The sequence below is a fragment of the Glossina fuscipes genome, unplaced genomic scaffold (genome assembly GCF_014805625.2).
Source record: "Glossina fuscipes isolate IAEA_lab_2018 unplaced genomic scaffold, Yale_Gfus_2 2, whole genome shotgun sequence".
Lineage (NCBI taxonomy): Eukaryota > Metazoa > Arthropoda > Insecta > Diptera > Glossinidae > Glossina > Glossina fuscipes.
The window spans coordinates 32,741,407-32,766,072 of NW_023998416.1; the positions used below are offsets into that span (position 1 = coordinate 32,741,407).

The 24,666-nt window shown below is 34.4% G+C and overlaps 5 protein-coding genes across 9 annotated transcripts in view; 3 read left to right on the forward strand and 2 right to left on the reverse strand.

Annotated features, from left to right (window-relative positions):
* The window catches only part of LOC119634201 (ets DNA-binding protein pokkuri), a 43,299-nt gene extending 38,432 nt beyond the window's left edge, over positions 1–4,867 (forward strand). For all 3 annotated transcript variants that reach the window (XM_038028234.1, XM_038028233.1, XM_038028235.1), the window contains 3 exons: positions 778–2,107; positions 2,163–3,051; positions 3,119–4,867. In XM_038028234.1, the coding sequence (XP_037884162.1) occupies positions 892–2,107; positions 2,163–3,051; positions 3,119–3,314 (2,301 nt within the window). In that variant the 5' untranslated portion in view covers positions 778–891 and the 3' untranslated portion in view covers positions 3,315–4,867. The remainder of the gene's footprint in view (positions 1–777; positions 2,108–2,162; positions 3,052–3,118) is intronic.
* A 4,601-nt stretch (positions 4,868–9,468) lies between these two features.
* Positions 9,469–18,552, reverse strand: LOC119633981 (putative apoptosis-inducing factor 1, mitochondrial). 3 transcript variants are annotated; one of them, XM_038027860.1, is made up of 8 exons: positions 18,521–18,552; positions 11,945–12,195; positions 11,529–11,888; positions 11,299–11,466; positions 10,936–11,245; positions 10,465–10,862; positions 10,161–10,398; positions 9,469–10,086 (listed from the first exon to the last, which is right to left on the reverse strand). In XM_038027860.1, exons 1-8 carry the CDS (start codon positions 18,522–18,524, stop codon positions 9,692–9,694), a joined length of 2,124 nt encoding a protein of 707 aa, XP_037883788.1. In that variant the 5' UTR covers positions 18,525–18,552; the 3' UTR covers positions 9,469–9,691. The 3 variants fall into 3 exon arrangements, with proteins under 3 accessions (XP_037883788.1, XP_037883787.1, XP_037883789.1); XM_038027859.1 differs by lacking the exon at positions 18,521–18,552 and adding an exon at positions 12,305–12,530; XM_038027861.1 differs by lacking the exon at positions 18,521–18,552 and adding an exon at positions 12,305–12,529 and having other exon boundaries at positions 12,158–12,195.
* Positions 18,553–18,866: 314 nt separating this feature from the next.
* LOC119634179 (alpha,alpha-trehalose-phosphate synthase [UDP-forming]) lies at positions 18,867–22,341 on the forward strand. The gene is made up of 5 exons (XM_038028190.1): positions 18,867–19,323; positions 19,565–19,721; positions 19,801–21,077; positions 21,132–21,459; positions 21,521–22,341. Exons 1-5 carry the CDS (start codon positions 19,190–19,192, stop codon positions 22,061–22,063), a joined length of 2,439 nt encoding a protein of 812 aa, XP_037884118.1. The 5' UTR covers positions 18,867–19,189; the 3' UTR covers positions 22,064–22,341.
* Positions 22,342–22,484: 143 nt separating this feature from the next.
* LOC119634184 (protein YIPF6) lies at positions 22,485–23,705 on the reverse strand. Its single transcript, XM_038028203.1, has 6 exons — positions 23,581–23,705; positions 23,387–23,515; positions 23,238–23,316; positions 23,008–23,173; positions 22,787–22,944; positions 22,485–22,718 (listed from the first exon to the last, which is right to left on the reverse strand). The coding sequence occupies exons 1-6, from the start codon at positions 23,596–23,598 to the stop codon at positions 22,603–22,605; spliced, it is 666 nt and encodes a 221-aa protein (XP_037884131.1). The 5' UTR covers positions 23,599–23,705; the 3' UTR covers positions 22,485–22,602.
* Positions 23,706–24,575: 870 nt separating this feature from the next.
* The window catches only part of LOC119634180 (ras-related and estrogen-regulated growth inhibitor), a 45,967-nt gene continuing 45,876 nt past the window's right edge, over positions 24,576–24,666 (forward strand). Inside the window, exon 1 of the mRNA XM_038028191.1 lies at positions 24,576–24,666. The gene's annotated coding sequence lies outside the window, so the exon portion shown is untranslated.

Sequence of the window (24,666 nt, forward strand, 5' to 3'; positions counted from 1 at the left end):
GGTCACATAAAGCATCTGTAGGCAAAAACTGGTTTCAGATCTCTCTCTTTCTTTTTCTCCCTGCTTACATCTTAAACTCTTGGTTCTGAAAATAAAGAAATCCGTTGTTGTTTTATTTGTATTTGATACACGCACACAAACACGCTAAAAGTACTTGAGTTACCACTAAAGATATTTTATTGTGGAATGCGAGTACTTCCGTTTGCTGTCTAGGCGCTCAACATCAACAAAACGATCAACCAGTCAGCCAGCATCATCATCAGAATTCGATAAAAACCAAAACTAAAAACAAAAAAAAAGAATTATTTGACAGGTAGAGTAAAAAAAATTGTATTAGACAGATGTGTGCATGCACACGAATTTTGATCAGTCGTATATAGAGAATATAGACAAAATAATTTTCTTATGAGGGAATTTTATGCTGGTATCGATGGAACACCGTTGAAAGTATCAGCTACTCTTTGGTTATATTACAATATAAAAGATTGTATATAATATATATATATATATAAGTAATATATATATATAAGTATATGACTTCGAACTAAACCAATGTAACAATATGTAAAAAGAAATTTGTGCTTAACTAAGAAAAGTATAATCAGTGCACATTGTAGATAAAAGCTTTTCACGCAGAGATATGCATAACCTTCGAAGGCTTCGCATAAACTATTACCTAAATCTACGGTTCTCGCTCATTAAAAAAAAACCAAAAAAAATGTAAACATTTTTGGTGAATGTCTAATAAATATTTATATATTTTTGTTCTCTTTTTAGTATTGTTACTACAACTGCTTCCTGTGGAATCCAATGTGCGCTGAAAGCCGCGAATTAAATAGTTTTTATCAAAGTTCGGAAAAAACTTCAAAATTTTCGTGTTAAGAAATCAAAATGAAAATGCTGCCAGTCCAGTTATCGTTAAATCCACCATTAGGCCTTTGGAGTGATATGTTATGGCGTTGCCCACCTGCGCCGCCCAGCCAATTGGCCGAACTGAAAACTCAGTTGCCTCCGTCTCTCCCTTCAGATCCGCGTCTCTGGAGTCGCGAAGATGTTGCGGTATTCTTACACTTCTGCGAACGGGAATTTGATTTACCCAAAGTCGACTATGATCTCTTTCAAATGAATGGAAAGGCATTATGTCTATTGACGCGAGCCGATTTCGGACATCGTTGTCCGGGGGCCGGAGATGTTTTGCACAACGTATTGCAAATGTTGGTTATTGAATCGCACATGATGCAATGGCATTTACCAAATAGCCCCGTAACGCCAACTAGCCGTTATCCGTTATCACCGCATAGTCACCCACCCACTCCAACTTGGCCCCCAATAGCACCGCCAGAAAGTGCCTTTCATCAGACCTCACACTTAGCGCCACATCATTTTATGGCTCCAAATTCCGTAACGCTTAGTCCCCCGCCTTCCGTAGATTCCCAAGCCAGCAGCCCGCCTCAAAGTCAAGAACAACAACAACAAAATCAGCAGCAACAAACAGCTTCTACTAGCCAGGCCAACAGCAGCAGTAGCGGTAGTAGTGGCAGTAGTAACAGCAGCAGTAGCAGTAGCAATAGTTCAGGTACTAATTCTTCCACTAGCGCGTCATCATCGTCTGCTGCAGTCGCAAACAATGCTTTTAGTGCCTTGAAGCATACTAATGGCACAAGTGCTAGCAGTCACCATTCAGACTCAGACGAGGAAAGCTTTGCAGAAACTTCTCAAGGGAATAGTGCATTAGCTAATTTCTCTGCCCATACTTATCCAACGGGTCATTACAATAGTAGTCCACCCGCGACGCCTGTACTGAAAGATATGCCTCCAAATATAAAGCAACAAATTAAAAATACTTTTGTAAACACATGGTCTCAACAGCAACATCAACAACAACCGCTGCAACAGCAGCATCTCCAACAGCAACAACAACAGCATTTAAGCCACGAATCTAATCGATCACAGGTCGGAAATAGTGGCAGTGGATCAATCTCAGCACCAACAACACCCAGCTATATGCAGCCAGTTAAGCGAGAATTCTTTCCTGATAAAAATGACAACCGCTACTTGCAACCGGTGAAACGGGAGTTTTTTCCAGAAACCGCAGAGCCCAACACAAGTAAGTTAAAAGCATATTTGGAAAAAAATTGATTAACTTATTGCCATTTTTTCAGACGGTCGTCTATTGTGGGACTTTTTACAACAACTGCTTAATGATCGTAATCAAAAGTACAGCGATCTAATCGCTTGGAAGTGCCGTGATACAGGTGTCTTTAAAATAGTTGATCCCGCCGGTTTGGCCAAATTATGGGGTATACAAAAGAACCATTTATCCATGAACTATGACAAAATGTCACGAGCTTTACGCTACTATTACCGAGTCAACATTTTACGCAAGGTGCAAGGCGAACGGCACTGCTATCAATTTTTGCGTAATCCGACCGAGTTAAAGAATATCAAAAATATTTCCCTACTAAGACAAACCGTTGCCAGCGCTAATGTTGGCGGTAGTAACGGTACGAATAACTCAAATTCTAATGGCACCAACAATCAAACGTCTTCATCTAATATGAACACAGCAGCATCTAACAATGGTACTACATGGGCTATGCCGTCACAAGGTTCTCTGCAGCACTCTATAAATAATACGCAACAGCAAAATTCTAATCAACGCGCTACGTCCCAAGGTAACCAACATTTGAGTTTGCCTAATGGAATTTCCAGCGCTGCAGCTGCTGTAGCGGCTGCATACGGGCCACCGCCCTCATCCCCATTATTTATGCATGCGATCCATTACCTATCTTCCAATGGCGGCATGTTGCCCAATTCGCCGGTAACTTTACCCAACACTCCGAATGATAAATTCCAGTTCAATGTCCTAAAATCTGCCGAGCAAAATCCTACACCCTCTCAGGATAGTTCGAGTTCATGCGAAGAAATGAAACCCACGGACTTGAGTGTATCGGCAAACAATGGCAACAATAACAGTGGGAATCACAATAACAATTGCACAACTGAGAAACGACCATACTCAAGTCCTTCGGCACAGGATGATTGCTATCCGTAAGTTGAAATCATCAGTGCCAATACCTGAAGGAAGTTCGTATTTTAATGAATTCTAATTTTATAGACTGATACGTAACGCTGATGGTTTGACAACAATTAAATTGATACGATACAATGAAACGGAGACATCCGCCCAATTGGATACCACAGATTCACAACAGCGTCAAACACCCACCCCTATGGAAAGCGAAGCGAGTGGTTGTAGTATTGATAGCAGTCCTGGATGCGATAATGGTGGACCTACAGATTTAAGGAAATGATAACTCTATCATATCACGATAATCACTTATGTGCCGTTATATCGACACGCGAACACGTCTAAAGAAACAATTAGCAGACAATGGCAAACTACGTACAATTCTTATACAAAATGTGTAGCTTAAAATTTACCTCAAAATGAATGTTGTTGTTGTTGTTGTTGTTGTTGTTTTTGATAATATATCAGAAGGAAAAATATGGCTATTAATGCTTACAAAGTATGTAGTTGTTGGGATAATAATTGTCAGCTAGGTTAAGTGTTTTTATAACAAGCACATATATACATATACATGCACATATATACACACACACACACACACAAACACACACACACCCGCGCTTCATACATACATACATATACACACGTAGAGATATATATGTATATAAAAACAGTATATAACTTATCATTTCATATAAGTACTCGTAAATCGAGTTAGACAAGTAAGCTTGGAAATTTTTTTAATATGTTCTACATACAGAAAAAATTACATGCGTGCCAATTTTATGTCATCTTAATAATCATATTTTTGTAACTATATTTAAATATTTACTATATTAGTTAAGTGTAATCAAATCCTGATAGGCGAACAACACATATATATATATATATATATATAACTTAGTAGGCTTGCACACTTTCACGGCAACATGAGTAACAAAAGAAGGGTAATTATATACGATTTTTATTTCTGCTTTCTGTAACAATGAGGAATCTCTCGCTGCCTTTTAAAAACTCCGCGAAGCATGCGATGCATTCAAGTCCGTGTGTCCGTGTGTCCGTCTTCCAATATAAATTCACTGCCGCAACTATATAGATAACAGAATCTTACTTCGAACACAAATGTAAAGTTCGCCTATATTGTCTTCATTGGTTCGCGATAATTGAAAAAAATAAATAACCCGAGTCAAGTATCGACCTACATCCGTTATTCGAACCTCTACTCCTGTGAAAGTGGAATGAAAACTAAAGCTTATCAAGTGTCGTTTTACTTGATAGTATTCTGCCGCCCAAGACTCAGTAATAGCAAAGAAGAGAAAAAATGTAATCAGGTCTTAATATTATTGCTCGTAACTTGAGAACCATGTCAGGTATTGACTAAAACGTTAATTCAGAAATTTAACCAAGGTATTTAAATGAAGAATGAAGGATTAAGATTAGCCAACTGACACGCCCGTTATTATTAAGAAGCTTTATTCAGGTGACTGATATCTAAAATTCGTTTCAAGGCGAATATAAATTTCTTACTTGTTCTTCCTCTCGTTATAAGTTTAGATCTTAAATAACATTGACTCCCTTTAAGTGAAAAAGAAACAGCAAAAAACAAAAAACAGAAATGGTTTCATTTTAAATAGAACTGTTAAAGATAAAATCTCTTTGAAAACTTTTTGAAAATACAAATAAAACAAAATTTTGAAAACTGTAAATGATTGTGATAGAAAATGTTAGAAGAGTACCGAAGAGACAGAAATTATTTAACTAAGATTGTTTCATTGTATTCGAAAACGTTTTTTTTTTTTATTTTTACAGATCTTTCAAACAATTTGTAAACTGCAATTGATAATGTTTTTTTTTTTTATTTTTTAAAACGGTAGGTTAACCTACGGTTACTAAACTAACCTTTTTATAACTTGTGTTTTCCCTTTAAATTTAAAAAAAAAAAAAAAAAATTTGTTTTCAATTTTTTTTTTTTTAATTTTTGTTTCCCTACTTTTTCTTTTATCTTGTTTGGCTTCCATTTAAAAGCAAGCTTCTTGTTTTTTGAAATCATTAACGAAAGAAACATTTTTTTAGAACTGATTTTCATTAATTGCGTGAATCTTGTGTGAAAAAAAATATTACGTTTCTTCTTCTTAGTTATAGTAAGCAAGTGGTTAATGGGTTATTTTTTAAGAAAATCTACACTAAGTTTTGTTAAGTAATTGTAAATATTTCGCTAAAATTACAAATTAATTAAAAGAGAAAGAAAAAAATTTAATAACATGCATATATATATATATATATATATATATATATATATTTATATATAACACCCTTCTAAAAGTTCAAATTATCAACCTCCCAAAATCCAACAATAAAGAAAATTTCTAAGAAAAAAAAAAAAAAAAAAATGAATAAGTAAATTAAAGTTAGCACCCGAGTAGCCTTAAAATATGAAGAATATACAAACATGTACATCTAATTACGTATGCCTGCCTGCATACGTGCACATAAACAAACGTACACATGTATTTATGAATTTCATCGTAGCTTTAATTAATTAGCTTACAATAAATAAACCCTTGCACACAATCACACATTTTTATTATATATTTCTTCTTCACTTCATTTCTGAGCAAAGGATAATCTTCATAGAATAGTTCAATGTCACTTATTACAAAAATATTTTTAATTTTTATTATAATGAATATCACGATTATTATTATCATAATTATTATTATTAATATTATAACTATGTATTTGTAATCTATTAACAAAAAAAAGCAAAAAAACAAAAAATCTCTTCACTCTTTTTTTTATAATTTTTACACCCAAAAATAAAAGGAAATGTTTCGAAAAAAAGAATGTAAAAATTTACAAAGAATTTTTAATTAATCAACATTTTGTTCCGTCACACCAGCTTTGTTGTTGTCCTCCTTGCGTGACACGTGTGTACGCATCAGAGAATACCTTTGAGGTATGTAGAGTCTCGTGGTCGTATCAAGGCTACAAGTCGACCCAGCCGCACTTTTATGCAAATTGATCTATTAAATACAATATATATATATATATATATATATGTATATATATTATACTCGATGTTTTCGGTATCCCTTTACAAAATTTTTGCTTAAGCCAATGCAGAACTTCTGAGACTCCTCGATAAAAAACTGAACCATAGCCTTTAAAACACTTTAGCAGAACGTGAAACAAACGGTAACCGAGCAGGTTAAAGTGCAAATGGATGATCTAAAACATAATAGGAAGCTTGTTCAATTTTTCACTAATCATTAGAAATATGTGCATTCTGGCATTGTCGTGATTTCCTATCGTTGAATTCCATTAAATGTCGACAGTAGAGAGTGGAACGAATTCTTAATGTGTTTGATCTGACATTGCTGTGATTTCGTACCGATCAATTTCAGACACTTCACGCGCATTGCATAGACGCGGTAATCCCTTTACATGCTGACAGTAGAGAGAGGAATAGTTTCTTTAGACACTTTGGTGCAGCTTATGTGATCCACAGTCCCTTCCTGTTCAGAGCCTGTTCTGCTTGTGTTTCTCTTTTTTATTTTCATTTTGTTCACTTAACTTAAAAAGCACGTACAAGTGATAAATCAATCAAATCGCAAACTTTTTCATAAAAGGACGTTCACAAAGAACAAAGCTTCCATTGAACGTGGTCATAAAAGTAGGCAAACCAATCCATTTTTCATAGAGTTCGGGCGTGACCGAAAAAGATGCCATTGTTGAAAACTTTGTCAAAAAATATCGAACATTTTTATGATGAAGGTAGGAGCTGTAGACTGCTTAGATCAGATAATGACTTCAAATCGATTAAAAAAGTGGGTCAGTTTTAAGCGCTTCTACCCGTTATGCATGTCCGCACCAACGTCACAAGTGATGTAGAGTATAAATAGTCAAGTCCCATTGAAAGCGATATCTCAAAATGCCACAAATAGGATCGCCAAGATTTAGAAAAAAGAAAATTAGAACATTGTTACTAGTCGTGGAACGGATTAATGGCTGATTTTTACAATAACAGTTACGCAATACAAAAGACATGGAAAATTTTCATCGTCAGTTCCGAATTTCACAAAATCAAATCCTACGAAAGTCTTAAGTTTTTAAGTCGCTGTCAAAACTATGATTGGAAAAGAATTTTCAAATCAACAATAATATCCTAAAGCATAATCGGCGGCAAGCATACCAACTAAAGTATAGATTTTATAAGATCCTCGATTTCTAAGACCTTTAAACCACTCACACAAATGCTTGACTCCATCTTCAATTCCCTTGCTGACGTCGAAAAAAACAAATTTTAAAAAATAAGATTCAATTCCGAAGTTCTCTTTAATCGATTCAATTATATCTTCTAAGATTACCTTAACATTTTAATAGTTTGTTATATTTTAATTGAATTATTATAATTGAGGTAAATCGTTACATAATTTCAATTTTGTGCTCAATATTTTCTGGTCATTTCTACATGTTGTCTTAGTTTTTATCCTAAAGCTTTATTCGCGGCCGGGTTTACGGTTCTCATTATCAGGATATCGTGCGATAGGGAAGACCAAACCGATAGCACCGCATTTTGTTGAGTTGGGCTTCTTGTTCGTTGTAATTGCAAAGGAATATTTATGGTATGATGGATGTGTGTAACAAAATAACGCTAACGAGTATCATCAACATAAAATGCAGGTTCGATATCGAGATTGCTCGGTAACGAGAACCGTAAACCGACCTCAGCCAATCCTGATTGGATTGTTTTATAAAAGATATATATATTTATAACAATCATTATACAAAAAAAAAAAAAGACATTGAAAAACTTCAAGGAAAGTTCGGTTTTTAAACACTATACCCATTTACAAGATTATATACTTATTTATTTATAAATTGAGCACTTGAATTCTCGCATTACTCGTAATATAATATTTTCATCTCATTATATCTTGCACCACTTGTAATACATGGGGTATCTTAAGCCCGTACGAATGTGTGCAACGCTTACAAGAACTTGAGATAAATCCATATTATTATTATACTAATCGGTTTAGAGTCATTCTCTGATTTGATCTAAAGTTGTCTGTTATTCTGTATATATTTCCGTCTGGCTGTTGTATTAAATTGTTGTTGACAATTTAAAATCCAGCAGAAGCCATTTCTTGCGGCATTGGATCCGCAACGGATACACCTACTCTCCTTCTTATATTAAAATACAATACGCATACATATAATCATAACGATGAATTTAGGAAAAATTTATAATTTCTTTTTTTCAGATTAAATAAATTTCGAAGCACAATCTTAATTTTAACTTTAAATGCTCTGCAAGAAAATGCAATTCAAAAATAACGGCACCTCTACCCTTCGCTTTTATGTGACTTTGGCAAATCTTCAAAATAAATTTCAAATTAACACATTTTATTAATTATTGTGGACGTATCACACCTATTTCGGAATCTCATCAAAATTAGACGTGTAATGTTCAAAGAATAAAAAATTAGATTTGGAATAGGAGCATATGCTTTTCTCAAAGGAAATGTGTTTTCGTTTTCAAATATCGTGTGCAATCAATAATATTGTTCCAGGCAAGGTTATTATTCGAAGGACGAACCACCTGAAAAAAGCTAGCGAAGACATTCCTTACATTACTATTCTCTTTTCCTATGAAAAGGAGAAAATTTAATGAACTCATGCGTGTTTCGCAGCGTCCTCAGCATGGTGTTTAATATAATTGAAGACTTTCGGTATTTTTCGATTTTTTTTTTCGATTCTGCCAAGCGGTCGGTTTTTTGGGCTCATGAATATAAGCCTAAAAATCAATTTCCAGACATAATTTTTAGAATTATTAATATAAGTATCTTCTTTAAAAGGTTTAATTTCGTTTTCTCGAAAAATCTTTGTAATAATTTTTCTTCTCTTGCAATCAAAACTTGAACGTCCAAGTTTGAAATGAAATACTGACAAAGTTAGCCAAACTTACTGAAAGTCTGGGTGGGGTTTAGTTACAACAATAATAATAACCTATTTTTTTGTAAATTCATTTATTGCGTTCAATTTGCTGAACAAACTTCAAGGTAAGATTAAATCTATATGTACAAAAGTATGGCACGCATGGTATCTGATAAATGGAATAACACTAGGCAATGTCTTTTTGTAGATAACTAATAATAATGGTTCAGCTTTATATCATTAATTAATTTCAAGGTAAATGCTCAGATTGATGAATACTTTTAGCGCAGCGACCACTGCGCAATGTCAGAAATTTTGATCATTGACTTAACTTATCAATTAATTAATATAATTAGTCAGAATGTGTAATAAAATTTTCATTATATCGACCGCTTTATGTTTAGCTAATTCGCCGCAAGCTGCCTTCATCAATAATTTTTACCTGAATTGATGATCCCGAAAACTTCAAAACCGATACTACCAACGTCGCCACATAATTTAGAAAACTAAATAATAAAATTTATTTAGAATTTACAAATAATGAATGTACAGCCATGACGCACACACACTGACAATATCCAAACGAAAAATGGATAGTCTGTATGTTTTTCTTGAATTAACAACACGTTCTCAATTTTATCGCAAGCATTAACTAACAAACAGAATAAAAACATTTCTATCTAATCAGAGTACATTTTACAATAAAAATTTACATTAATTCTACGAATGAATTTCGAAGAGTTTCGCGACCTCATTCAAATCGTCGTAAATCCGGTTCTGGTTAATAATCGTTCGGGCTAAGCCGATACGGTTGAAAAGATTCCAAAGTAAAATACCCACAATTTTGTCTTCCTTCAGATAGAATATCACCCCACGTCCGTAATTATCCGCATTATCAATATCGCATTTTACATCAGGTAAATCCTTCTCGTTCAAAGGTTTTTCGACTTCTTTTTCGCGAGATTCCGTTAAATTATCCGTTCTCCTATCTACTTTATTAGGCAAAGCGAATACACCGACAGTTGGCAATGACGAATCAACTAGACCAATACCTTCGTAACCGATTTCGGGTCCCAAGTCTGACCAGAACATACTTTGGTGTATGTAGGCGTTTTCTTAACAAATATGTGGATACAGTTGTTTAAGGTAAGATCAAGTCAAACATAAAACTTCAATGATTTACACTTACTTTTGCCTACCATATTCTCGCCAGCCAAGCGTCCCGATACGATGGAATGGTCGTGATGTTCAACACGCCTTCTGCCAAGAAGAGGATCGTAGAAGCACGATGCATCTCCAGCTACAAAAAGGTTCCGCCGGGCCTCAAGTTCCGCATTCACAACAAAACCACCCAGCATTCTATCTACTTCTAAACCGGATGATTTGGCTATGTTTATGTTCGCCTCACAACCTACACACACACATACCTTTTTCAGAGAAAACGGATATACATATAAATATTTCCATTGTACGTCATTACACTGAGCACCTACCACATCAGTTATAATAGTGTCCCCCGTGCTAAGTATTAACTTTAGTGAGCAATTATCCCGTTTGATATCCACTACGGAAGCATTTGGCAGCACGCACACACCTTGCGACTCCACTTTCTGCATAGTCCATTTGCTCAGGTAATCCGGCAAAACTTTAGACATATTACCAGACTCGGGAAATATTTGGAAAATGCGTGATCCCGCAGATTTCCTGTAATTTGCCAATGAACAAGCTAATTCACTGCCTATGAAGCCGTTACCAATAATGGTTACATTTTTTTTTGCATCTACATAACGTTTTAATTTTTCAAAATCGTCGGGTGTACGGTATAACATAACTTTCTCTTTAATAGGTGAAGGCGCATCCAAGAATATAGGCAAATTTTTCGGACTGCATCCTAAATCATAAGAAGTTTTTAATTAAACATATGATAAGCAAACTAAAATTCATAGGATGATGCTAAAGCTTACCTGTGGCTATAAGACATTCGTCATAAAATATTTCATAACCATCAGTAAGAATAACCTTTTTGCTACTAGGATCAACTTTTTTTACAGTAAAACCATGGGCCACTGCAATGCCACCGTTCGGATTGTCCATCAATTTCGTAGGAGAAATGAAAAATTCTTCCGGTTCAAAAAACAAACTTCTCTCCGTCCCCGTCCACTGTTTAAAACGATAATCTTTAGTCACTTCTGACGGTCCAGCCGAATACCAAAGCTCTTTAGAGAGAGGTGGCCGCATATATGGTTTTCGATATTCATCTGTAATCATCAAAACCTGAAACAAGTTCAAGTATTCAGCCGAAGTATAAAACAAACATAGGAATTTACCTTCGCTTTAGCATCATTAGCTTTAATTGCGCGAAACGCTGAAAAGGCTGCAGTGCCGCCACCTATAAGTAAATATGGTACATGCTTTGGTAAGTCTGAGGATCTCAAAAGGGTAGGTCCGCTTTCAGAAACTTGCGATGTAGGACGGCGCCTAAGTAACCACCATGCCTGCATTAAACATATGTTAACATTATTTTATACCGTTGATAGTGAAGTTTACATGTTCTTACCAGACCACCTAGACCTAAAGCTGCAAGGACAGCTGCGAGAATTTTCCAATAGTTGTCCATACTATCTTTTCCTCCATCACCATACGGGCCCGAGGACCCCTTTGATGCTCCATCGCGAGAAGTTTCAGACGTTAAGGATTTTTCAGATGGATCCTGGCCTTTTGGTGGCCGACAACCACTGTAACCACCCTGACCAATAGGAACCATAGGTCTTTCTGGTGATCTGTCCTGTGGAAGAGGTCTTCTACAATAATCAGAGTCACCCCCAGCTTTCGCAGCCAGACCGCTCTTCGTTACTCCTAAACAATTTGGGGCTTTCAGAATTTCCGCATTGTAAGACGGTTTGCTTGCGTATCCACTCTGCGGAAAGAATAATTAATTAGAACATTTTTTTTAGTAGTAATTTGAGAGAGCACTTTTCTAGGTTCATCTAGTTTTTTTGAGGAATCTGGCTTTAAGAAGGGAGACACTTTAGTGGATGTACTCAAGGATTTGGATATGGTGCAGCTGGGATTAGATTCTGAAGAAGCCAAATTAGAGCCAGACGATTCATTTTTGAAAACTGGTTTATTATTAGGGAAATTATTTGTTTGAGTTTTGGTTCTAGCTTCAATTGTCCGCTTTTTTACCATTTGAAACAAATTGTTGTGAGCTTCACGTTTTTGGGCTGTAAATAAATGCGGTGGTAATTAATAGAATCTGACTTTATTTATATATTTATATTCATTAAATAATTTTCCAATAGGAGACATAACCTCAATATGGACAAAACTTACAATCTTGTGCCGGCATTAACATAGGATAGGATAGGATTCGCACTTGCTTACTAGCCAATACATATGCATGCCTGCATAGTTGAACATTAAATGCTTTCAGACTGCGAATACTCATTTTGGATTGGATTGAGTTTTTTTTTTAATATTTTTTAAGTTAAAAAGGAATAATAAATAAATTTATTGAAGGACTGCAGCTTTTACATTGACAGCTTTTTCTATGAAAATCATATTCTTATTTTTCATTTTTGTTTTCTGCTTCTTCTTATTTTTTTCGTTCAATTAATTTGGCATTGCCAGATATAATATTTTTTTATTTGTCAGACAATAACCATTCTATTTAAAATTTTTTCCTAAATTTTGTCGCACCATTGATATTTTTGATTTAAATCTTGTGCAAAACGCACCCATGATTTAAATTATTTTTTTGGGAAAATCAATTAGTTGGAATAAGCTGGATTTGAAATTTCCGTAACAATACATAAATACTAACTTTTAGTTCGTTGTGCGAGTTAAGCGAAATTTAAAATAGAATTTATATTTTTTCGCTAATAAAGAATTTAAAGGGAAGATATGAGTTTAAAAACTAATAATTAGTAATAATATTATATATTACATATTAATTTTGAACGAAAACAAATCAACACGTGCATAAAAAACTTGCTTCGCAAAATTAGAAAGTGCAACAACAACATTCGAGCAGACTTTACTTTTTTGCAGCAACAATACCCCTAACGATCTTTCTTTTTGCCAACAGCAAAATCACAGCAGACTACTTCTTTGCAGCAGCAAGATCCCAGCACACATTTTTTTTTTTAAACTAAAAGTTTCGTAGTAAATTCCTTCTGGTATAATGCTTCGGATAGTAATCCATATTTTTAAAGAGCGAAAACATCTGACTAACGGTATTTGCCAATGGCAGCAAACCATTATTTGTATTTGACCCTCAAGTTTATGTTTCAAGTAGATGCGATCAACATTAAAGCATATCAACGACTTTATTAACATCTTTAAGGCACATAGTCCCGCAGTCAAAATTAACCATTAAGAACGATTATGAAATGAAATTCAGTGAATCAACCAATTTTAAACCATTTCTCAATTCCCTGGATTATTCTAACGCGAAAACGGTCACAGTATAATGGCCCATACGCCTACATGCAACCAAATGACTCGATCATATACTTTGCAAAATCGTCAAAGGCACACAACTGCCGCTCTTATCCAACGTTATAAAGCGTGTAATTGAAAATAAACTTTTAGCCACATCGTCTTCAATGGCCTGCTTCTGTATATCAACAGTTAAAAATACCTTTGCACACAATATCAAAAGCAGATTATATGAGATGGTTTCATATATATATATAAATATATATATAAAATATATATATATATATATATGTGTGTATATATGTATAAGTGTATTTATGAAGATATTTATAATAAATAAATAGATATGAAGAGATGAATCTGCACGATTTTATTTGCAGTGTTAAACTTTTGTTTTGGATTATTTCTTTCTAAAATCGTCTACCCATCACTAACAAGAATCCTCATGTCCATCTGCTCATTACCGCCTTATCTTATACGACTTAAAAAGTTTTCTACGAAAAATGAAACAGAGGTTTTCTAAATTTTTATTTCTTTCTTCGGACGAATAAGATACAAAAATATGTAGAACCAGTTTGAAATTTGCATAAGCATAGATATATTAGGCATCCGCTGCATAGGTCTGCATATCTTTTCTTTATATACTCGGGAAAGAAGTGCACTATGATTTCAACGAAATTATGACTGTTGGAAAAATTCAATTTAATCTTCTTCGTTTTTTTTCTGAAAATTAATTATTTGCATATTTACTTGCAGGTTTCACCAGCTACCGTCTTTGGGCATTATAACAAAAAATCTTAAAATTATTACATCACGTTTGAAGATAAAAGCGGAAACGTGAGAAAGCAGTGGCAATTTCAATATTCAATTACCTGTTTTGTAATGGTTTTAACCAAGCGCTCCAGATAACATTTACGAACGCATAAAGCATTTATAGGTAGAAAAAGATGGCGGATGCCTTTTTGTGCTTTGAGGCACAATTAGATTTTCAAAACTTTCTTTACAAGAACACTCCTTAGCTGAAATTTTTATGCGCGCCAGCGAAAGAAAGTGTTTTATTAGATTTTCCTTTTTTGGTTTCTAAAGAGAAATCCGCATGAGTGACCCCATAAAGTATACATACTTTTGATCATCAAAAGATACTCGGCTAAGCCCTGTCGCAATACCTGTTCATCTTTCGTTGGCATGCTCACATTCGGCACACTGGGGATGCAAAAGGCAACTACGCCGATATATGAACTTTTTTATTAATTTTCTTTTACTCTCGTCGGATGAAATTCAAAAATCAAATGAGCCTCTTTGGCACATAACCGATAATTTTGCGTTTTTTTAAATTTTAAATTCAACCTTAAATCTTTTCTTATTAAAAACTTTAGTATTGGTTTGTGCGTCTACGGTTACATTTATGATGTCCCTATAGTTGGACTGCGCGATACTTATATTGGTTGAAATGCACTTTGCACCTAATAAACATATATGCTGCATTAAAAGCTAGATAAACGATATAATATATGATGGATATCAAGCGAATTATTCGTCACCTTTTCCTGCAGCATATATGTGCGCTATGTATGAACACAAATTAAAAGTGAATGACAGAAAATTTGTTATAAGCCAAATCATAATCCATATGTTGCACTGGTGCAAATCAGTTACAATCGCTCCATACATTCATCCGCAATCACCAACAAACTTTATATTGATAAGACGCATATGTTCCCCTGTTATATGTTTCTTAGTTTAAATAAATGTACAGATAGGTTGTTTTCCAAATTGTAAGCATATTTTTTTCTTGGTTTTGCACTCAAATATCGTATGTGTACACATATATACATTGTCTAGTCAAAGGATGAACTCATCACTTTCTAATTTCAAGGTAGTGATGGGTATAAAAAATTCGATCTAAACATAATATAAATTCTTCCTCGGTTTCGCTTAAGAATTTCTTATCAATTCTAATAGATATTCATTGCAACTATAATTTATGCTTGCAATCTTTATAAGTATTAATAATTCGTGAGCAAAAAATCGTTTTTTTTTTTGCCCACCGTACAAGAATGGAGGTATATTCATTTTGTCGAAACATTTGCAGCACGTTTAAGCTTAAAGCTTACAAGAGCCTATAAACTATGTATCGATTTAGCCAAGTTGGACTTTCGATCGATGTAACGCCTCCGGTTAATATTCTTTCAATCGGAAAAACTCATATCTCCAAGAAATCGGTCTGCCAAACTTAACTGAAAGTTCTTTAGAGCCATATGCTTTTGAAAATGACTCGAATCGATCGGAGGGCACAATTAAGAACAAACAGAAGATCCGTTTATGCGATGCTACCGCAGCCGTTTAAATAAGCGAAAAACTTAGACACGCCCAAAGGCAAACAATTTGATTGATCCTACCACCATCGTTGTTCGAATATGGAAAAAATCGACCTCGTCCAACTTTTTAGAACATCGAAATTTAATTTTTGAAGTTTTTTTTTTTAGAACAGGAGTAGTGGATATTAAAAATTTGGCCAGAGCCGAATATAATTTTCTTACTTGTTTTTTATACGATCACGACAAGGTTGGTAGCAAAAGACTAATATGTACAATATTAACAAATAATTATATGTATATACGTGCGATAATTTCAAAGCATACACAATAGTGTATATATACGCAACATATATCTGTCTGTTTTCTATCAGACTTAAAACTCAAATCTAAAAAGTATTAAATATTAAGGAAAGACGAGATGTAAAAATCCTCAGGTTCGGTTCATATCCTTCATTCAAATCACAGTCAGACAAACTGACATTGTCTCTATTATATTGAGCTCGGTACTTTTGTGGTTAACATATTCTTGGCTCATGGCCACACATGAAGTACGTGAACATGTGTTTCTGTTGAGGCAAATCGCTAATATTTTAGGTTAATGCGCAAAAGTGATCTGGCCATTTTCTTCATTGCGAATTGCGTCTAGCTGATCGGAACTATATTGAAACGAATCTCTTATATATATGGCTCCGGAAAATGGTGTCGACACTTTTTGTGTTTTTTTTTCTAAATGGCCAGTTACTCAGGCGAAGTGAACTCTCCAGATTTGCGGAGGTGGTAGAGAAAGATTACATGTAGAGAAGAAGGCAAGAAGGGAGTAGCATATGCGTACGTTCTACTTGAAAACGGCAATATCTGGAACTATGGAAAAAGCCAATGCTGGCAGGTTATACGGGCAGTTCGTTTAAACGATGATTTTTAAATGAAAAAATGGGCATGTGCTTATGATACCTATTTAACCACTGCTTTGGATGGCGTAAGAATTAATGCCAGAACTATCGGGTACGTCACTGTAAAACTTTTTGGTGACTTTTATTTGTATGAGATGCCGATGACATATACCTACATATACCTACGTCTCTTAAAAGAGATCATTTTGATGCCCTATTTATTTCGACTTGTCACAAGAGTAAAAAAAAAATTGCAAATTGAACGTGATCTACTTATGTGTACGTCAGCAATATGGAAAAAATCGAAAAAACCTCGAAAAAAGCAGAGATCTTCTTCGTAACTTTGTCTGCAACTATTTCTGAAAATCTCTGACTCAGGACCATTTTGAGGCAAAACGTGCAGACAGATTTGACGAGCGTTTGAGTCAAATGTTTTTAGAATATTTCCAAAGGCTCGAAAGTTATATATAGATGAAAATAAGAAAAAATTAACGTTATTTTTCAAGGTTATTGTAGTTCTTCGTTTGTGGTGGTCATTTATGTAGGCAAATCGCAACCATTTTTCTAACATTGGTTTCTTGACCGATAAAGGAATGTTGCTTAGAAATTTCAACATGCAACTATAATTTTTGCGATTGTGGCAAGTCCACAAAAATGGACGATCGAAATGATTCCTTTTCGCAGAAATAGGTAGATGCAAACCGTTGGTGGTTCTAGTGTCGTAGATTGTAAATTAAGCCTTTTTACATATTGACTGCGTGATGTCTATTTTCGAAACTCACCTTCCTCTTCCCATTTTTCAATCGTGGGTGTTTCGAGCACAACTCCGATTCATCATCAACCATATATATAAATATATATATAGATATATACAGATTTTTAAGTGGAATTTCTCTTGAATGACTCTTACCGACATGTTAGAAAAAGAGGTCCAAACTTAGTATAACGCTTTTCCATCGCTTAAAAATTAAATATTTAATTGAAGATGATCAGACAGGTCTACTATTCCCAAAGTATTTCCTACTTTTGCATTTTCTTTAGATGCTAGTAATTTAAGGTTAACCCCTGGCAGGTATATACATATTGCCACTTTAAATGGCTCAATTTTGTGCTTACGTGATTTTGATTTAAAAATGCGTTATAGTCCTCGCCTGGTTTCGTTGAATTACGCACAGTACCGTCCCTGCTATTTCTGTTTCGATTAAACCCAATTTTCTAGTCATGTATGAGAAGACATTGGTCTTATCAGCAAGGATTACTAAATCTTTCTCTATACGATTATGTGTTTGCTTCCCATGCTGTATTTCTACATTGGCTCTTATGAAATTTCTTTATCCTCTAACGGAAAAAAAAACAATAAAATGTCTCACCTATTGACTGGAATACAAAATTATAATCATTTTGTACAATATTTTGTATATAGGATTTTGTAATAATACTGACCACAATATTTCTAATAATTAATGCCAAGCCTCTTTAAAAATTTTCAGAACGAGTGTGTAGATATATATATATATATATATATATATATATATATGTAGGTATAGTTCAATGCTGTACAGTCGTATTGTTTTGTTAAAAATCAACGAACCTAAGACAATATTTCAGTAGACAACAGGTCACGTCTTGATTGTTTTCCTTATTATTATTATTATTATTATTATTATTTTTAAATTTAATTTTGAATTTTCAATCTTTTCTCTTTATCGCTAAAAAAAAGCAATGTTGAACGCTTGTCGTTTGGCTAAACTTATTCTCTTTACCAAATGATCAGAATTTATAGACTAAGCGATTACAGTTTCATCTACGCTTAGTTATCTTTATTAGACGTAACATCTACTATTTCACATGCATTTATTTATAATGTAAGATTTAAACGAAAGCTATTGTTAATTACCTACACATCGAATCAACGCTTTGATTATTTGTGCAAAGTAAACGTCGATATATTTGTTGAATTGATAATGATAAGAGCGCATTAATAGAATATATAATAACACAATTACATTATTATTAAGCGGAACAGACTGCCAAACATAACGATTACTTATGATCCAATTGTTTTCAGCCCAAAACATCATCTTCTATGTTAGAACTGATAAGAAATCATTTTATAAATGTATTCCGCACGAAAATTGCAACCGAACAAAAAGCCGAAGTCAAGTAATACTTTCTTTGTTAGCGCATCATCGGTTTGGGGCTTGACCACATAGTCATACGGAGAGCCACCACGATTCAGAATATATTCAACTGTGATCGTTAACTCATCAGTTAAGACTTGCGTCGCTTCCAATCAATAATTTAAAGAATCTCTGATAATATAATAACCTTAGCTTTGTATAATTTGATTTTAAACGTTAAAAATGAACTAGTGAACTCTCGTGACTGTTTAAAAGAATTATTATTTAATAATCGCTATTATAACCGCTATCAATAAGTTTAAAATAAATAGTAAAAGTGTAACAATAAAATAACAAAAAATAAAATAAAAAAAAAGATTAAAAAAGAAAAAGAAAAGTGTTTGTCAATAATCTTCAGCAAAAGTGAAAAAAAGTGAAAAGAAGAAAATCATGGTCGAAACTGAAGTTCTTACAGCAAATGCAACGGAGCCTTGTGCCAAAGCTAGTTTGATAGTGGTGTCTAATCGATTGCCTTTCATTTTAATACGTAATTCGAAAACTGGTAAACTAGAGCGTAAGGCTAGGTAAGTTTTGAAAATTGCGTAGCCTAAATCCATTTGCTTATCGAGTCATTGGCCATGTCCGTCATCGTATTGGCCATCACCATTGTCCTCGTATTCTTATAAAATGAAAACAAAGCCTTATCTGTGAAACTTTAAAATTTACTGTTTGTCTGTACGTTCTGAGCATAAGCTGCATATTATATAAGTACAGTTCTCGTAAAAGTTATTAATTTTCATTGTTTTTTTTTTTCAATATTCGCAGCGCTGGAGGATTGGTTACGGCCGTATGTCCTGTAGTGATAAGAGGTAATGGTTTATGGGTGGGTTGGGCTGGTATACATTTAGATGACCCATATGAACCTATACCGGAATCAAATCCCGATGATCAGACACCGACTGCGGGTCTTAAATCTGGTCAGGTTAGTTTTGATTTTTCAAAAAAAAAAAAATAAATAAATAAATAAGGCAACTGTCAATCATGCATCTTTCTTTATTTAGGTGGTCTCTGTGAATATAAATCCGAAAATATTTGACAGCTATTATAATGGTTGCTGCAATAAGATTTTCTGGCCTTTATTTCACTCGATGCCCGGTCGGGCCACATTCGGAGCGGATCATTGGAATGATTATATTACGGTCAATAAACATTTTGCGTCGCGCACTATAGAAGCGTTGGAAAAATGTTTGTCTAAGAGTAATGGACATGATAAAAACGCTCCTATAGTCTGGATTCATGATTACCATTTAATGCTGGCTGCCAATTGGATACGCGAAGAAGCCGAAGAGAAAAAGTTGCCTTGTCGTTTAGCTTTTTTTCTACACATACCATTTCCACCATGGGACATATTTCGTTTGTTTCCCTGGTCAGATGAAATCCTACAGGGAATGTTGGGCTGTGATCTGGTAGGCTTTCATATACAAGACTATTGTTTAAATTTTGTCGACTGTTGTCAGCGTAACTTGGGTTGTCGTGTAGATCGTAATAATTTGCTGGTTGAACATGGCGGTCGTACTGTACGTATACGGCCTTTACCTATTGGCATACCTTATGAACGCTTTGTTAAATTGGCTCAGAAAGCACCGAATGTGTTAAAAACTTCCGAGCAACAGACTATATTAGGTGTCGATCGCTTAGATTACACTAAAGGTTTAGTTCATCGTTTAATGGCTTTTGAGGTTTTACTTGAGAAATATCCTCAGCACAAAGAAAAAGTATCACTTTTACAAATTTCTGTGCCTTCTCGCACTGACGTTAAGGAGTATAAAGAATTGAAAGAAGAAGTAGATCAATTGATTGGTCGGATTAACGGACGTTTCACCACTGCCAATTGGGCACCTATACGTTACATTTATGATTACGTGGGTCAGGATGAGTTAGCAGCTCTCTATCGCGACGCCGCTATATGCTTAGTAACACCGTTGAGAGATGGCATGAATTTAGTAGCCAAAGAATTTGTAGCTTGTCAAATCAACGATGTTCCTGGGGTATTAATTATCTCTCCTTTCGCGGGCGCTGGTGAAATGATGCACGAAGCTTTGCTAAGTAATCCATATGAAGTGCATCAAGCGGCGGAGATAATACATCGTGCTCTCACAATGCCCGAAGATGAACGAATCCTACGCATGAGCCGTTTACGACGACGTGAAGCCGAATGTGATGTTAGTCATTGGATGCGGTGCTTTTTAAAAGCTATGGGCACATTAGAAATGGATGATGTGGGCACAACTACAATGCAACCAGTTACCGTAGATGATTTTGATGATTACCTACTGAAGTAAGATACTTGAACAACTGCTTGAAAATTTTTAATTATTATTATTTGTTGCAGATATATTGGGTATAATCACAAATTGGCTCTACTCTTAGATTATGATGGGACCTTGGCTCCTATTGCACCACATCCCGATTTGGCTATTCTCTCACCCGAAATTAGAAATGTATTGTTCAAATTGTCAAATCATTCGGATGTCTACGTTGCCATAATTTCTGGGCGTAATGTAGATAATGTTAAAAAAATGGTTGGAATCGACGGTATTACCTATGCGGGTAATCACGGCTTGGAAATTTTGCATCCGGACGGTAGCAAATTCGTGCACCCAATGCCCATTGCTTTCGAAGATAAAGTTAGCGGCCTGTTAAAAGCGTTACAAGATTCGGTGAGTTTATCATTTTAAAAATGTCAAATAAAAAATGTTAAAGCATATTGAATTCTTAAAGGTGTGTCGCGATGGTGCTTGGGTGGAAAATAAAGGTGCCCTATTGACATTCCACTATCGTGAAACACCGAACCAATTAAGACCGGCCATGATTGAGAAAGCTAGAGGGCTTATAGAAAAATACGGTTTTCGGGCCACTGAAGCCCACTGCGCTTTGGAAGCGAGACCGCCTGTGCCCTGGAATAAAGGACGTGCATCCATATACATACTACGCACTTCCTTTGGTGTTGACTGGAGTGAACGTATAAAAATCATTTACGTGGGCGATGATCTTACAGACGAAGATGCCATGGTAGCATTAAAAGGTATGGCGAGAACTTTTCGTGTCACATCCTCGGACATAGTAAAAACTGCAGCCGATCATCGTCTACCTTCAACCGACTCAGTTTACACCTTATTAAAATGGGTTGAGAGGCACTTCATGGGTCGCAAAGCCAGAGCCAATTCCCTAACGTATCGTAATCCTCGTGTCGATGGTGTTCGCACTCAAATGTCCCTGGAGATAGCATCTAATTCGAACAATATTGATGTCGAAAATGTTTAGCTAAGTTTATATTTGTTTTTTTTTTTTTATTTTGGAAGGGACAAGCACTTGAAATTTGTTTATTTATAAATATTTGCAGAGTTTTGTACCTTAAACTACGTTACACTAAGCAAAAATCAAAAAAAAAAAAAAAGAGAATAGCACAGTCTAACAATAATTAATTTAATTTTACAAAAAAGTTGAAACGTTTTAACTGCCTTTACTACCTCCGTAATAAACTCATACGTACGTAAGATTTCCTGAAATTTTAATAAAATATTGATAATATAAAGTAAACACTTGCCACTGAGTTTGTCATCATTTGCATTGATTTTCATTTTTTTTTTTATGAGCACGGCATATAATCCTACACTTAACGTTAGATAGAAGCACACGTTCAATGTTTTATAGCAACTTTTTTTTGGAAACAAAAACAAATTAGGTTTTCTTTTTTTTTAATTGTATATTTTTATTTACTCTAATTAGATACACTGGACATGCTCAAAGTATACTTTGATTTGCTTTTTTTTTTATTTAATTAAAAAACACGATTTGCGCTATTATTGATTGTGTGAAATGACCAACCAAGAAATTATAAAGAAAAACAAAAACATGGGATAAACGGCTAATGGCTTACGATTGGGTGGTTGACTTTCCCCTAAGAATATGAAGGAGGCTAAAAGATAATATTAAAGTAGAAACTGATATATTACTCTGTTTACAGCAATGCATAAATAAGATTACCGTAAGTGGCCCAAGAAAAACCTATTGTTGTTGTTATTAAACGCAAAACGAATAAAAGGTTTGTTTGCTGTGATAAGAGTAAAAGGCGACATGTAATCAAAGCTAAAGCTACCGGCGTCAGACAATAACCTAATACGCACACAGATTGAAAGAAAGAACTAGAAGAAATTATTGAATAATTAAATATTATAAGTTTTTGTTGCGGGATAAAATCAACTTACATTTTTCCGCCTAGTAATTTAGAATTTAATGTAACCACTGCAGCACCTATCCATACTATTACAAAGACCTGTGCGAATTCCGGCCCTCCGTCATACTCACGATCTGAAGAACCCTGCAGCATTGTTGCCATAAGAGTACACAACACCAAGGGACCCCAAAGATCCCCTACCACATGACATCACTAAATTTATTTTATTAATGTCAAAAATGGCAGATTTATTTTACTTACAGTCTTTAAGTAAAGTCGATTTTTCTTTGGGATACAAAACATGAGAAAATTTTATACCGACTGCTCGTATATCACGTAACTTCAATAAGAATTTCCAAAAGAGTTAACAAATCCTTTAAAATAACTAACTAACTAATGAAAAGACTTACTATAGTTTCTTTAATAGGTTCATCCAACGTATTAAAGTCTGGCGAGCCTATCGTTGCTTTTGTTCTGCTTGTCCCTGCTGGTATTGACATATCACCTTCCAGGCTCTGCGACGAGTAATCGTCCATCATCTGCATGCACAAGTCAACGCTTATATAAACAAACCTGGTTCCTAAGATTATTTGATTTAACTTACCTCCAATTTAGTATCCATACTCTGGTAATTTGTTTATTTTCTTTGAAATATATTTGAAGTTTTTAACATCTGATGACTTGTCTTCCTTGTCTACGCATGATAATATTTCTTCTTCTTTGTTTACATTTTGCAATTTCTGTACCGATTAGAAGAAAGTTACCAACATTCTTTAATTATCTAGGACTAACGGCAAAGTTTTGCTAATATCACAACAAAAATATATATATATCACGTTGTCTGTCTTTTTCACACCGCATCCCTAATTTAAAATCACATGCACGGAAGAAAAAAAAGTTTCATCAGAAGAACAAACTGCATGCGATAATGTTTCTTATAGCTCCCATTAGGCGAATTTCGAGCAACCATTAAAACTAATTGATTTTACCCTCGCCCTATGTAGTTAAAATTAGATGTTTAGCTTTTACAAATACCAATAAGAAGCTGATTGTTATTATGATTTAAAATATATTGGGAAAAGAAAAAGCAAGGCACTTTATGAATTAGGAAGACTAAAATCTGAATTGATTGCCTTCTTTTTTTTTTGTGACTATTGAGACCTCATACTTTTGCACAATTTTTAGATCTAAAGTTTTTTTTACTTACCCGAGCGTAGTGAAATTGTCGGCTTTGGAAATTTACAACCATTTAATATTACGAATTATATTTTAATGAATTGAAAACGTTGCCCACAATTGAACTAAAATCTGAATTGCTTGCCTTATGTACTGAATAAAAAACAAGCTTTTATTTGAAATTTAAAATTTTTACTATTTGAGACTTCATACAATTTTTAGATCTAAAGATTTTTTTTACTTACCCGAGCACTTTGAAAATTTACAACCATTTAATATTACCAGATATATTTAACTATTGGCAGCCCTGTTGAAAATGATACCAAGTTTTCTTATTACTTTGTCAAAATTTAACGTTTTTCTCTGAAAGTGAATTTTCAGTTTTTGATAATGCTAGCTTTTCGTAGCGCCCACACATTCGCGAAAGTCGCATTTTAGGCGATTTGAGGAGAGGATTTTGCAAATATGAGATGTTCTTAAATCGTGGCTGGAAAATCGTTAGCTCTGAATAATG